This window comes from Rhincodon typus, chromosome 1 (assembly GCF_021869965.1).
Source record: "Rhincodon typus isolate 14 chromosome 1, sRhiTyp1.1, whole genome shotgun sequence".
Classification (NCBI taxonomy): domain Eukaryota; kingdom Metazoa; phylum Chordata; class Chondrichthyes; order Orectolobiformes; family Rhincodontidae; genus Rhincodon; species Rhincodon typus.
This window is the reverse complement of record NC_063332.1, coordinates 79,571,582-79,585,890: the sequence shown is the minus strand read 5'-3', so window position 1 is coordinate 79,585,890 and position 14,309 is coordinate 79,571,582. Positions and strand designations below refer to the sequence as shown.

At 42.6% G+C, this 14,309-nt stretch overlaps 1 protein-coding gene across 1 annotated transcript in view; it reads left to right on the top strand.

The window, feature by feature from the left end:
- The window catches only part of LOC109916135 (nuclear transcription factor, X-box binding-like 1), an 83,826-nt gene that overhangs the window by 35,154 nt on the left and 34,363 nt on the right, over positions 1–14,309 (top strand). Inside the window, exon 10 of the mRNA XM_048600142.1 lies at positions 7,286–7,408. Coding sequence (XP_048456099.1) covers positions 7,286–7,408 — 123 coding nt within the window. The remainder of the gene's footprint in view (positions 1–7,285; positions 7,409–14,309) is intronic.

Below are 14,309 nucleotides of genomic sequence, written 5' to 3'. Positions count from 1 at the left end.
CTTCACAGATGCTGCCAGACCTGCTGAGCTTTTCCAGCAACTTTGTTTTTGTTCCTGATTTATAACATCCGCAGTTCTTTTGGTTTTAATTGAGGATATTGTGTGGTTTGGAGTGGACCTTGAAAATAGTGGTGTTCCTGAACATGCTTTAGCTTTGTCCTTCTAGTGGCAAAGGTCATGGGTTTGGAAGTACTACTGAAACTTGTTGAGTTGCTGAAGCTTAGCTTGTAGGTGGTGCACACTGCTGTCACTGCACATCAGTGAAGGAAGTCAATGTTGAGGATATTGATGGCATGCCAATCAACCAGGTGGCTTTGTCCTGGTTGGTGTCACGTTTGTTGAGTTTATTAAGTTGCAAACATCAAGGCAACGGCGAATATTCCATCTCGCTCTTGATTTGTGCCTTGTTGATGGAGGTAGTATTTGAGGAATCAGGGGTGTGTGACTTGCTGCAGAATTAGCAGATTCTAACCTGCTCAATAGTGATCCTCTCTGACAAATTAAATTTCTGGGCTGCCAGATTTGCTGCTGTTTCTTTTAAATCATGATCTGAATGGAGTATATCATTGTTGAGGAACTGACTAACATCAGTTCCTTTGCTAGCAAAGTCTCCTTGTTGTTGAGGCAAATTCTGAGTCATGACCATGGATGAACTGGAAGATCCACATAACTCGGAGATAGCAAGAACTGCAGATGCTGGAATCGGAGGTAACGCTGTGTGGAGCTGGAGGAACACGGCAGGCCAGGCAGCATCAGAGGAACAGGAAAGTTGACGTTTCGGGTCGAGACCCTTCTTCAGAAATGGGGGAGGGGAAGGGGATTCTGAAATAAATAGGGAGAGAGGGGGAGGCGGATAGAAGATGGATAGAGGAGAAGATAGGTGGAGAGGACAGGTCAAAGAGGTGGGGTTGGAGCCAGTAAAGGTGAATGTAGGTGGGGAGTTAGGGAGGGGATAGGTCAGTCCAGGGAGGACGGACAGGTCAAGGAGGCGGGATGAGGCTAGTGGGTAGGAGATGGGGTGGGGCTTGAGGTGGGAGGAATGGAATGGTTAGGGATGCGGGGACGAGCTGGGCTGGTTTTGGGATGCGGTCGGGGGAGGGGAGATTTTGAAGCTTGTGAAGTCCACATTGATAGCATTGGGCTGCAGGGTTCCCAAGCGGAATATGAGTTGCTGTTCCTGCAACCTTCGGGTGGCATCGTTGTGGCACTGCAGGAGGCCCAGGATGGACATGTCGTCCAAGGAGTGGAAGGGGGAGTTGAAATGGTTCGCGACCGGGTGGTGCAGTTGTTTAGTGCGAACCAAGCGTAGGTGTTCCACAAAGTGGTCCCCAAGCCTTCTCTTGGTTTACCTGATGTACAGGAAGCCACAACGGGAACAGCGGATACAGTATACCACATTAGCAGATGTGAAGGTGAACGTCTGTTTTGGAAGGTCTTCTTGAGGCCTGGGATGGGGATGAGGGGGGAGGTGTAAGGGCAGGTGTAGCATTTGATGCGGTTGCAGGGAAAAGTGCCATGGGTGGTAGGGCTGGTGGGGAGTATGAAGCAGACAAGGGAGTCACGGAGAGAGTGGTCCCTCGGGAAAACAGATAAGGGTGGGGAGGGAAAAATGTCTTTGGTAGTGGAGTCAGATTGCAGGTGGCGGAAGTGTCAGAGGATGATGCGTTGGATCCGGAGGTTGGTGGGGTGGTACGTGAGGATGAGGGGGATTCTGTTTTGGCTGTTATTGCGGGTAGCGGGTATGAGGGATGAGTTGCGGGAAATGTGAGAGACACGGTCGAGGGCATTTTTGACCACTGTGGAGGGGAAGTTGCGGTCCTTGAAAAACGAGGACATCTGGGATGTCCGGGAATGGAATGCCTCATCTCGGAAGCAGATGCGGCGGAGGCGAAGGTATTGGGAATAGGGGATGGCCTTTTTGCAGGAAGGTGGGTGGGAGAAGTTGTATTCTAGGTAGCTGTGGGAGTCGGTAGGCTTGAAATGGATATCGGTTTCCAGGTGGATGCCAGAGATGGAGACAGAGAGGTCCAGGAAGGGGAGAGAGAGGTATCGGAGATAGTCCAGGTGAACTTAAGGTTGGGGTGGAAGGTATTAGTGAAGTAGATGAACTGTTTGAGCTCCTCGTGGAAGCACGAGGCGGCACCGATACAGTCATCGATGTAACGGAGGAAGAGGTGGGGCATAGGGCCAGTGTAGCTTCGGAAGAGGGATTGGTCCACGTATCCTACAAAGAGGCAGGCATAGCTTGGACCCATGCGGGTACCCGTGGCCACCCCCTTTGTCTGTAGGAAGTGGGAGGAATTGACGGAGAAGTTGTTAAGGATGAGGACGAGCTCAGCTAAGCGGATGAGGGTGTCAGTGGAGGGGGACTGGTCGGGCCTGCGGGACAGGAAGAAGTGGAGGGCCTTTAGGCCATCTGCATGGGGAATGCAAGTGTGTAGGGACTGGACGTCCATGGTAAAGATGAGGTGTTGGGGACCAGGGAATCGGAAGTTTTGGCAGAGGTGGACGGCGTGGGTGGTGTCACGGACGTAGGTGAGGAGCTTCTGGACCAAGGGGGAGAAACTGGAGTCGAGATAAGTGGAGATGAGTTCAGTGGGGCAGGAGAAGGCGGAGACAATGGGTCAACCAGGGCATTCAGGTTTGTGGATTTTGGGAAGGAGATAGAAATGGGCAGTGCGGGGTTGGGGAATGATGAAGTTGGAGGCTGTGGGTGGGAGGTCACCTGAAGTGATGAGGTTGTGGATGGTTTGGGAGATGATGTTTTGGTGGTCGGGCGTGGGGTCATGACCTAGGAGGTGGTGTCGGAGAGCTGGCGTCTGGCCTCGGTGATGTAGAAGTCAGTTCGCCATACTACAACTGCGCCTCCCTTGTCCGCGGATTTTATGGTGAGGTTGGGATTGGAGCAGAGGGAGCGGAAGGCTGCACGTTCTGTGGGGGAGAGGTTGGAGTGGGTGAGAGGGGTGGAGAGTTTGAGGCGATTGAAGTCGCGACGGCAGTTGGAGATGAAGAGGTCGAGGGAGGGTAGGAGGCCTTGGGGTGGTGTCCAGGAGGTGGGAGAAGGGGTCAGTAGGGGGAGGGTTCAGCTCACGACTAAAGAAGTAAGTGCGGAGGCGGCGGAAAAACTGTTCAACGTCCAAGGTAAGCAAAGATAAGTTCAGTGGGGCAGAAGCAGGCAGAGACAATGGGTCGACCAGGACACTCAGGTTTGTGGATTTTGGGAAGGAGATAGAAACGGGCGGTGCGGGGTTGGGGAATGATGAGTTGGAGGCTGTGGGCGGGAGGTCACTTCAGATGATGAGGTTGTGGATGGTTTGAGAGATGATGTTTTGGTGGTAAGGGGTGGGTTCATGATTGAGGGGATGGTAGGAGGAGGTGTCAGAGATTGGCACCCTGCGTCAGCTGTTAAAGGTCAGGTCGCCATACCATTACTGGGCCTCCCCTTGTATGCGGGTTTGATAGTGAGGTTTGGGTGGGAGCAGAGGGAGCGGAGATGTCCAGGTCTGAGGCATTCTAATGTGGTGACCCTGACCTACACAGGAAATCTAGGTGCGACCTTCCCAAAGTCACCAGGGATGCCATGAGACAGTACCAGACTAAACTAGAGCCCCAGACTAACCACATGAGCATATGTCAACTGTGGCAAGGCTTACATGATATAACCGTCTGAGTTATATACCCAGTTGAGCATAATCCCTGACGACAATGCATCTCTCCCCAGTGTGCTCAGTACGTTCTATGCTTGTTTTGAAGAGGAGGTCAGTGAAATGATGTCACCAGACCTGACGGTCTATGGTGTACCTATACCCACGTTCACAGTCGCAGATGTCAGGTCGGCGTTCTTGAGCGTGAAGCCACGCAAAGCAACTCCCCCTCATGGAGCTCCCAGTCCTGAACTCGGATCCTGATTGGACCAATTAATGAAAATATTTGCAGACATCTCTAACCTCTCCTCACTATAATGTGAGGTTCCCAGCTGCTTCAAGAAGAATACAGTCATGCTGATGCCAAAGAAAAATGAGGCAACTTATCTTTAATGACAACCACCGCTCTGACATCGATTGTTATGAAGTGCCTTGATCCACTACAATTTGCCTAATGTCGCAGTAGGTCCACAGAAGACACCATCTCCCTGGTCTCTCACACCTCCCTGGAATATCTGGATAACAAGAACACCTCTGACGGACTCCTATTGATTGACTTTAGCTCTGCCTTCAACACCATAATTCTAACCATTCTCATCACCAAACTCTTAGAGCTAGGACTGTGCTCCCCCCTCTGCAACTGGGTCCTCCACTTCCTGACCGCAGACTGTAATCGGTAAGGATAGTGACAGCACCCCCTCCACATCCTCGACACAGGTACCCCAAAAGGCTGCATACTCAGCCCCTTACTGTACTCCTTTATACTTTCTCACAACCGTGTGGCCAAATTCAGCGCTATCTCGTTTTACAAACTTGCTGATGACACCAATAGTGGGTCAGATTTCAAACAATGATGAGACAGAGTACAGAAAAGAGAGACAACTTAATGGCATGGTGTGAAGTCACGGCCTCGATGTCAGCAAAAGGAAGGAGCTGGTCATCAACCTCAGGAAGTGGAGTGGAGATACACTTCAGTCTGTTTCAGTGGTGCTGACGTGGATGGTCAAGGCCTTCAAGTCCTTGGGAGTAAATATCACCAACAGTCTGTCCTGGGTCTCTGCATGTTGACGCTGCAGTCAAAGCACACCAACACTCAGAAGGCTAAGGAAATTTGGCATGTCCACAGTGACTTGTTATGGAGAAGAGGAAAGTTAAACCCCTCTGATAGATTGGGGCTTGTATTTCAGTTTATCCGTTATGACAGAAGTAGAGGTTCCCTTCTAATAATTAAATCTGAAACACCCAGAGAAGCTCACCTCTCCCTTCGTAATCTGTTAAAAGATTGGTTAAAGGAAAGAAAGTCTCTGATATCCACTTTATAAGTAACAAGTAACTATTTATTTATTAAACCCTAGCAATGAACAAATTAACAGACTTATTAACAAACCGAACAATTCCCCCCTAGACTACCAACTACCCCCTAACTGGCTTAAATTCTACTGGAATGCTGTTTAAATAAACACCAGTCCCATTTATATAAACCCAATTAAAAGACCGCAGTAAAATAAAACTTAATCTGTCCAAATTTGCACAGATTGCGTCTTCTGGAACGCTCCGCCTTCTCCGTTACACCACAAGTGCCTTCCTTCCACTGATTCTGCTGTCAGGGATGTTTTGCTCTGTAATTTCTTCAGGAAGGACCTTGAGCTAAAATGCCATGGTACCTTTTTCGGATAGATGGTGCTTTCTTAGAGAGCTTAGCGATTTCTTGTGAGAACTTGGGGCTTGTTTATCAGATGGTGGGCTTGCTTTCCCCTCAATGACAGTTGGCTATCATCTGGACTTGCAAAAACCCTCAACTTATATACCCCCCCACCATTCTCCCGATGACACATCAATTTCTTAAATGATTGGTTTCAGGTTGTGAAAACCATCAGTTTTAAATTCAATTGATTTTCTGTATTTAGGTGCTTGGTTTAAATTAATTGGCTAAATTCAAATTTGTCTCAGTACCAGAACAAAACTGCTGTCTTACCTGCCAATTGTCAGGCCTTTTGATACACTCATTTCAATTTTAGGGCTGTCTGTACAGGACCTGTAAACTTTCAAGCCCAGACAAAGCACAGTCTCTTAAAGAGACCATGCACTACTTTTCCTCACTATCATTTTTACCAACAAATTCTAAATTCTTGCCTTCCATTTCAGGAATATTCCACACAACTTCGTAACACCTCTTCCCCCTTAAGAAAAAGGGGTTGAAATGGAGAGATGATGTTTGTACCAAATAGAGAACGAGAAGATAATTTTTATTCTGGGAGATGGGGACAATGAAATTGAAACTAAACAATGGAGAAAACAGAACTTTGGAGGCAATAACGGAGGAAAGATTGGAGCTTTAGAGGAACTTGGGATGTATTTTGTTTCCCTAAGTTGAGAAGATGAAAGCATACTGATTTGCACAGCTATGCTATGTAGGAGAATTCAAATGAAGTGATTTGAGTAACCACTGTCAATGCTAGGCTATAGGATTTCTATAAGACATGGTAACTGGGTGAAGTTGAAGGAGCTGAAAATCCATCTGATAAAGCTGTAGTGAAAATCAATGCCTTGTATTAACCTAAGTAGCAGAATATAGAACTTGTGTTTTTTAGTTGTCAAATTATGATGATTCCTTTGTTCAGAAAGAGCTATTTTTAATGCATCTTGATGTGAATGGCGAAACATAACATCTTATTTGAAGCATAAATAAAGGTTTCCTTTTGGATAATTGCCATTTAAACTTTCGAACATCTAGGGTTATTTTAGTTTGTGCAGCCAAACCTATTTAATGTAATGAAATATCGTGAAGCACCTGTCTACATTTAAGATTATAATATCATATTTTAATATCCTAAGATGTGTTCATAAAAAGAACTGATTTATAAAGTACTTACAACTCATATTTCGGTTTGATAGTGTGCATTGTAAAAGGTTATTCAAGGAATTTGTGTTCCTTTTGATAAAATCAGGAGACCACACAGGGTGAATTTTTAAAGTTCATATAAACTATCAATGTACCACAATTTTATTAAGTAATCTATGCACAACGTTTTGAAAATCATTGAAAGAAATCTATATAAATTTAGACAGCACAGTACGCATCAGTAACTTTGTGTCCAAAAAATGAAAACAATAACTGTGAACTTTCCAAGAAATTGACATTTAGATTAAAAAAATAATATTACCAGAATATTCCTAATGCTCAACATTCAGACCGGAATGTGGTCATTATACTGGAAAAAAATACCTGTGTAATATAGTCAAGAATGTCTTCCCAATTCTGAAAAAAGTCTTTGCTATAAATGTTGTTACCTTCAAGACATTCAGAAAAAGTGAAAAATAATCGACAGTAAGGAAAATACTTAATTTTCTTTATAGTTTATTGTTACGTGTATTTATGGAAATACATTAAAATGTGCAAGGAATAGACTGGATGCACTGCTCAACAGCATACCTCTTTCCACCATTGCGGCCGCAGAGAGAAGAGAAAAATGAAATTGATTCAAATGAAGAAAAATAAAATAAAACTTTAAAAAAGGGTGTGGTCAGTCACGTGAGAGGGAACGGAGGGGCTGCGAGCCCAAACGCCACTATCCTGCCCCTCTGCCATCCTGAAAAATTTTCTAATGTAGTATTCTTAATTGTTTGATTTTGACTTTCAGGAAGTGGAAAAACAATGTCGTTGTGGGAAACACTCAAAGATTTTGCCATGTCATAAGGAGTACCTGTGCGAAACAAAATGCATCAAGTTGCGTGACTGCCAAAGGCATCAGTGTAAGCGAAAGGTAAAATGCCAAACTTCTTATTATGTTTATTTTTTAAAGCAGTGTCACTAAAGCTATTGGTGATATTTCGAGTGCTTTAGATCGCAGTTTTCCACAAAATGACAAGACAAACTTATACTCTGTGTCTTTCACCTTTTTGTTAGACAAGTTGAGTAGAACTATCAACTCAATTTAATTAACTGTTGGGTTAACTAAAGTATTAAATCAGGTAGTCAGAAGATATTGCATTTCATTGGAAATATGTAACTTGCATTTATACCGCATCTTAAATGCAGTAATGCGCTAAGGCAAAACCTCAAACAAAGTTAGACACTAAATTATATAAAGTATCAAGGAAGAGGTCCAAAAACTTTGTCAAAGATGTAAGTTTTAGAGAAGGAAAGAGTGGTAGAGAGGGAGATTTACAGAGCTTAATTTCAGACAGCTGAAAGCTTGACTAGTGGTGGAGTGATTAATATTGGAGATACACAAGCAGGCTGAATTGGAGGACTGTAGAGATCTCTGAGGACTATAAGGCTAGTTGAGGTTAGAGGTGGTGAAAGGTAATCTTGTGAAGGATTTTGAAAACGATGATTTTAAGATTCTCATCTATGTTATAATCAACTGGAAGCCAATGTACTTCAGTGAGCACAATTAATAAGTCTCGGTAAAATTTTGGATGTGGGGAACAGTGTCTTGAAAAGCTTAATGTTACAAAGAGTAAAATGTTACAAAGATAGGATGCCGTAGAGGAGTATATTGGAATATGAAATTCTTAGTTTGTTATACCATGGAGGTAGACAGCTAAATCAGATTATCCCCTGTTTACCTGCATTTGCCAATTTAGTAAAATTAAAACATTCGATGACCCTCAAAATTGACCCCAGTGGTTCATAACCAGTATCAGACTTTGTGCATAAAGATACAGACACCAGGTTTATAGCTTAAACAAAAGATTTAACAATTTATTAATAGTACAGTAGCTTTAGTAGAGCAAAGTTAAACAATAATCAATGTCTATGATTTAACACCAATCCTCTTTAATTCTAGCCTCCACTTACACAAAGACAGACAAACAGTTAGTTAAGGAAAAAATCAAAAGTAAAAAGATACGTAATTTAAAAAGTTCACTTAAGCAGTCTCCATGATCTAATACAGGCACATGGAATTGTAGCTTACTTGGTTTCTGAAGGCACTGGTGCATGCAGTTGGCTTCGAGTAGACCCTGAGGAATGTTCATTTAATTCTTATAACTGAGATTCTATTCTGCGAACTTTTAGTAAGTTGATAATGAGAGAATAACCAGGGAGCAATTGAACCTCATCTTGTAGCTAGGTCAGCCAAACTCCTCCTTGCCTAAATTTATTTCAAAGATCAGTTCAAGCTTTGTTTCCTCTGTTAGACTGGTTTTCTCCCTGTGAGGCCCTTGTTATCATTCAAACATCTACCATTTGTTTGGGTATAATTCCTTTCCAGATTCAAAGTGTCTACAGAGTAATTCTAAAATGTGTGTCCTGTTGAGTACTTGTGCATAAATAATAAGTGGAAAATGCAAGCAGCAAAAGTCAATTTTGAGAATTGTGTGCAAGAGTTAATATTGATTAAATTGTGCCTTTGTGTACATTGCAGCTGTTAAGATCTTCTCGTGGAAAAGTTCACAATTACACAATTACACAATATTGTGCCTGCACCAGTTTAAAGAAAAACAACTGCTTAACTATTTTAATCCATTTGGCCCATATCCTTGTATGCCTTAGAACACATAAATACTCCTAAAATGTTATGAATGTTTCTGCTGCTAGTACCTCCACAGGCAGCTTTTATAAATGAGCCCTGTGCCTCTTGCAAACGAATGGAGCATTAGGGAAAGGAAGACAGAGAAGCAACATTCCGGTAAACAGAGACCACTGAACTGTTTTCCACGTTTTCTCAATGGGTGTTGGTGGGGCTGTGTGTGTGTAAGGGAGAAGGAATATGCGGATTAGGATTTAATTAATTGAGCTAATCCCTAACTGACAATTCATAATTGTTTATCTGTGATAAATAATTTCTGTTAAGTACAGACACCTGATCTGCGCTTTCAGCCAACCTTGGCCTAAAAGAGAGGTAAATTGGGAATTTTACGTACTTGAAAAAAATCTTTAACTCATGTGACTGCCCCAGTGAGCTCCTCCAATGCGGCTCGACGTTGTAATCTTGTAAGATCCTGTGCTACTATTTGAAGAAGAACAGAGAGATTTATTTTAATATCTAAATGAATATTCAGTAGTAACATTTGAGTTTGTATAGCACCATCAATACAAATTAAATGTTCCAAAGCATTTGACAGGAACATCATTAAAGCAAAATTTAGTGTCAAGCCACATAACAAGATATTGGGCCGCATGCCCAAATTCTTGGTCAATATGTCAGATATCTTCAGGAAAGGAGGAGGCAGAGGTTTCGGGAGAGATTGAGAGATGTTAGGGCCTCGACACCTGAAAGCACAACCACAATGGTGGAGCAAATAAAATCAAATGCTGAAGAGGCCAAGCTATCTTGGAGGGTTTTTGGAGCCAGAAGAAAGTAATAAGGATTACCAAAATGAAGTTGTGGAAGAATTTGGAAACATGGATGAAAATTTTAAATGAAAGCATTCCTTATCGAGGAACTCATGTAGGCCCATGAGCACGGGTTTATGGATGAACAGGAGTTCATGTGAGTGGGACACAGGCAGTTGAATTTTGGATATCCTTAAATTTACCTTGTATAGAACATGGGAGACAGGCCAAATGTGCTTTGCCACAGTCAAATTCTGAGGTAACCAAGGCATGCATGAGAATTTCAGCGATTAAATGTGCCAAAGTAGGGCGTGGTGCAACATTATCAAAATAAAAGGGTCATCTTGGTGTTGGAGTAAATATGTGATTGGAAGCTTTTTTAGGTTAAGTTTTTCAACCAGCACCCTGAAAAACCAATTAGTTTATAATTAAATTCACTGCTCTTTAAGATGTCTTATTTACTGGATGTCAAATAGCTGCACATTTGTTCATATATAAAACAACGTATGCACAATGAATGGAATTTATTGGGTGTGCAGGACATTGGAGAAATTTGAGATATGGCAAGGAAATGTTTACGTACATTTTTCTTTCAAATTAATTTATAAACCGTTTAAGGAAGGATGGCAATTTGTTGGAGGCAGTTCAGAGGTAGTTTACTAGATTGACACCTGAAATAAGTTGTCTTATGAGGAAAGGCCAGACAAACTGGGCTTGTAATCACTGGTGTTTAGAAGATCGAGGGATGACCTGATTGAAGGATATTAAGTCACGAATGGTCTTGACAAGGTGAATGTGGAAAAGATATTTTCTCTCGTGTGAGAGTCCGGATCTGGGGGCACTTTAAAACGTATGGGATTGTCTTATAGCACCAAGTTGAAAAGAAATGCTTTTTGAGTGTTTGGAATTCTCTGCCTCGGAAGGTGGTGGAGGTGTTGGCCATTGAAAATTTTTAAGCAAGCTAGGTAGATTCTTAACAGGAAAGGGAGTTAAAAGCTTTTGGGGATAGATGGGAATGTGGAATTCAAAATACAAACGGCGCAACCGTGATCTTATTAAATGGCAGAGGACCTTTAATGGCCTGTCTCTGCTCCTAACTTGTGTGTAATGCACAGTCTGTTTTAAAATACAAATTTTATGCAAATATTCTTCACATGGACGTAAAATGCTGTAAAACATGTGCTAGCTGGTTGAACTTGAAAGGTTGCAGAATTACATTTGATCCTGATTCAACTGACAACAGGCTTGCCTACCAGCAGATGTCACTGTTTTGTGATCAGGTGCAGAAACTCCACTTTTTTCTGTAAGAAAAGGAGAATACTGAAAACCGCTGTACAAGTCTCACTGGTGCACAATTTTATATTAGTCACTATGTAGACTTGGGATCAAACTTGGAACCTTCCAGTTTTGTATTCCACTGATCAATGTTTTTATCAATAGGGCTGTTGCAGGGAGCTGATGTAATATGGGTCTAACTGTTTGACATTAGCCACCCTCCAATCTGCTAGGACTGTTCCAGAGTTGATAGAATCCTGATAGACTACTAATGCATCCTCTATTTCTAGAGCTACTTCCTTAAGTCCTCTGGAATGTAGATTACCAGACCCTGAGGATTTATCGGCCTTCAATCCCAACAATTTTCCCAGCAACATTTCTTTACTAATATTGATCTGCCTCCGCTCTTCCCTCTCATTAAATCTTGCCTTCTCCGACAATTCTGATATCTGATTTGTGTCCTCTTTTGTGAAGATAGAACCAATTTCTGTATTCCGTTCCTCCGCCATCTCTTTGCCCCCTGTTATACATGCCCCCAGTTGTCTGTAGGGGACCTACATTTGTCTTTACCAATCTCTTTCTTTTCATGTACCAAAAGAAACTCTTAGCATCAGTCTTTATGTTCCCTGCAAGCTTACTTTCATACTCTCTTTTCCCCTTCACAATCAATCTCTTGGTCCTTCTTTGCTGAATTCTAAACTGTCCCCAATCCTCAGATTTATTATTTATCTTAGCCAGTCTGTATGCTTCTTCCTTGGATTGGGTGCTATCTCTTATTTCCTTCGTAAGCCATGGATTGGCCCTCTTACCTGTTTTGTTTTTGCGACAGACAGGAATAAACAGTTGTTGCAGTTCCCCCATGCATTCCTTTAATGTTTGCCATTTCCTATCCACTGTCATCCCTTTAAGTAACTCTCTTTAAACTATCAAGGCCAACTCGCGCCTCTCAGCCTCGTAGTTTCCTTCATTAAGATTCAGCACCCTAGTCTCCAAATCAACAACCTCTCTCTCCATCTTGATAAAAAAAATTCTATCATGTTATTGCTGCTCTTCCCCAAGGGGTCTCCCATAGCTAGATTGGCAATGATTCCCTTCTCAGTAGACAGCACCAAGTCCAAGATGGCCTGCTGTCTGGTTGGTTCCTCCACATATTGGTCAAGAAAACCATCCCGTACACACTCCAGGATCTCCTCTACGGCGTTGTGGCTAATTTGATTTGCCTAATCTATGTGCAGTTTAAAGTCACCCATGATCACAGACATTCTGTTATCACATGCATTTCTAATTTCCTGTTTAATGCCATTCTTGACATCACTGAAGTTTGGGGGTCTGTATTTGATACCTTCTAATGTTTTTTGCCCCTTCCTGTTTCTCAACTCTACTCATACAAACTCCACATTGTCAGAGCTATATCTTTTCTCACTATTATGTTAATTTCCTCTTTAACCAGCAATGCCGCTCCATCACCTTCTTCCTTTTTGCCTGACCTTCCTAAATACTGAAAAGCCTGAGACATTGAGTTCCCATCCCTTGTCACCCTGCAGCCGTGTCTCTGTAATCCCAGTTATATCGTACCCGTTTACATCTATCTGTGCGATTAGTTCAACCACTTTACTGCAGATGCTCCGCACATTAAGACACAAAGCCTTTATCTTTTAAGCTTGTCCTTCTTAACGGTATTTGCCTCCTTATTTATCTCAATAGCCCTGTTTGAATCTTGTCCTTGGTTTCTCACCTTGTCACTTTTCTTATCCCCTTTTCTAGCTTTTGATTTTGTCCTTGCTGCTGCCTTCTCTGACTCTTTACATAGGTTCCCATCCCCCGGCATATTAGTTTAAACCCTCCCCAACCACTGTAGCAAACACTCCCTGTAGGACATCAGTCCCGGTCTTGCCGAGGTGTAACCCGTCCAATTTGTACGGGTGCCGCCTCACCCAGAGCTGGTCCCAATGTCCCAGGAATCTGAAACCCTCCCCCGACACCATCTTTGCAGCCATGTATTCATCTAGTATATCCTGTCATTTCTCCTTTGTCTAGCACATGGCACTGGTAGTAATCCTGAGATCACTACCTTTTGAGGTCCGATTTCTTAACTTTCTTCCTAGCTCCCTGTATTCTGCCTTTCATCCCCTTTTTTACTGATGCGTACCACGACCACTGGCTGTTCACTCTCCCTCTTTAGAACGTCCTGTACCTGTTCCGAGATATCCTTGACCCTAGTACCAGAGAGGGCAACATATTATTCTGGAGTCTCGTTTGCAACCACAGAAATGCCTGTCTGTTCCCCTTACAATTGAGTCCCCTATAACTATTGCCCTGGTGTACTTTTTACCCCTCCCTCTGCAGTAGAACTGACCATGGTGCAACAAGACTGGCTGCTGCTGCTTTCCCCTGAGAGGTCGCTCTCCTTGACAGTATCCATATCTTCAAGTGCTTTACAACCAATTAAGTACTTTTGAAGTGTAACCACTATTTTAATGTAGGAAATGTTGCAATCAATTTCACAATGCAAACTCCCATAATAATTAATTAATAATTTCACATTTATTACATGATCAGAATTTGTGATGTTGAATAAGAGATAAAGGTATTGAATAGGACAACTTGCATAACACCCTTACTGCCACGGGAAATTTTACATCCACTTGGGAGGATGAAAGGAAATTCTGTGTCACATTCAGAAGTTGGTAGCTGTGTGCTGTGTGGCATATTGTCAGTATTGTGCTGGAGCGTCAGCCTTGATTTTTGTACTTAAGTCCTAAAGTGGGACTTTACCCAGAGCCTTTTACTTCAGAGGGTGCACTACCACTGACTGAGCTGTAGTTGACAGAATAGAACACTAGGTGACATATAGTGTGACCTATTCTATTTGGTTGGTCTGTAGGTTGAAAAAAAATTAAATCACATAAATAATCATGAAGTGTACATGCTTTAGAACAAAGCAGATGGATGTCAGGATTTTAATTGCCTGGAAGTTTGTTTTTAAGTGTACAATTTTGTGTTACACACTTTTTCCATATGGAGAAGTATTAGACTGATCAGGCACTAATATACTATAATGTTAAAGCATTGTCCTTAGGATCATGCTGCAGCACCAGTTATAGTGT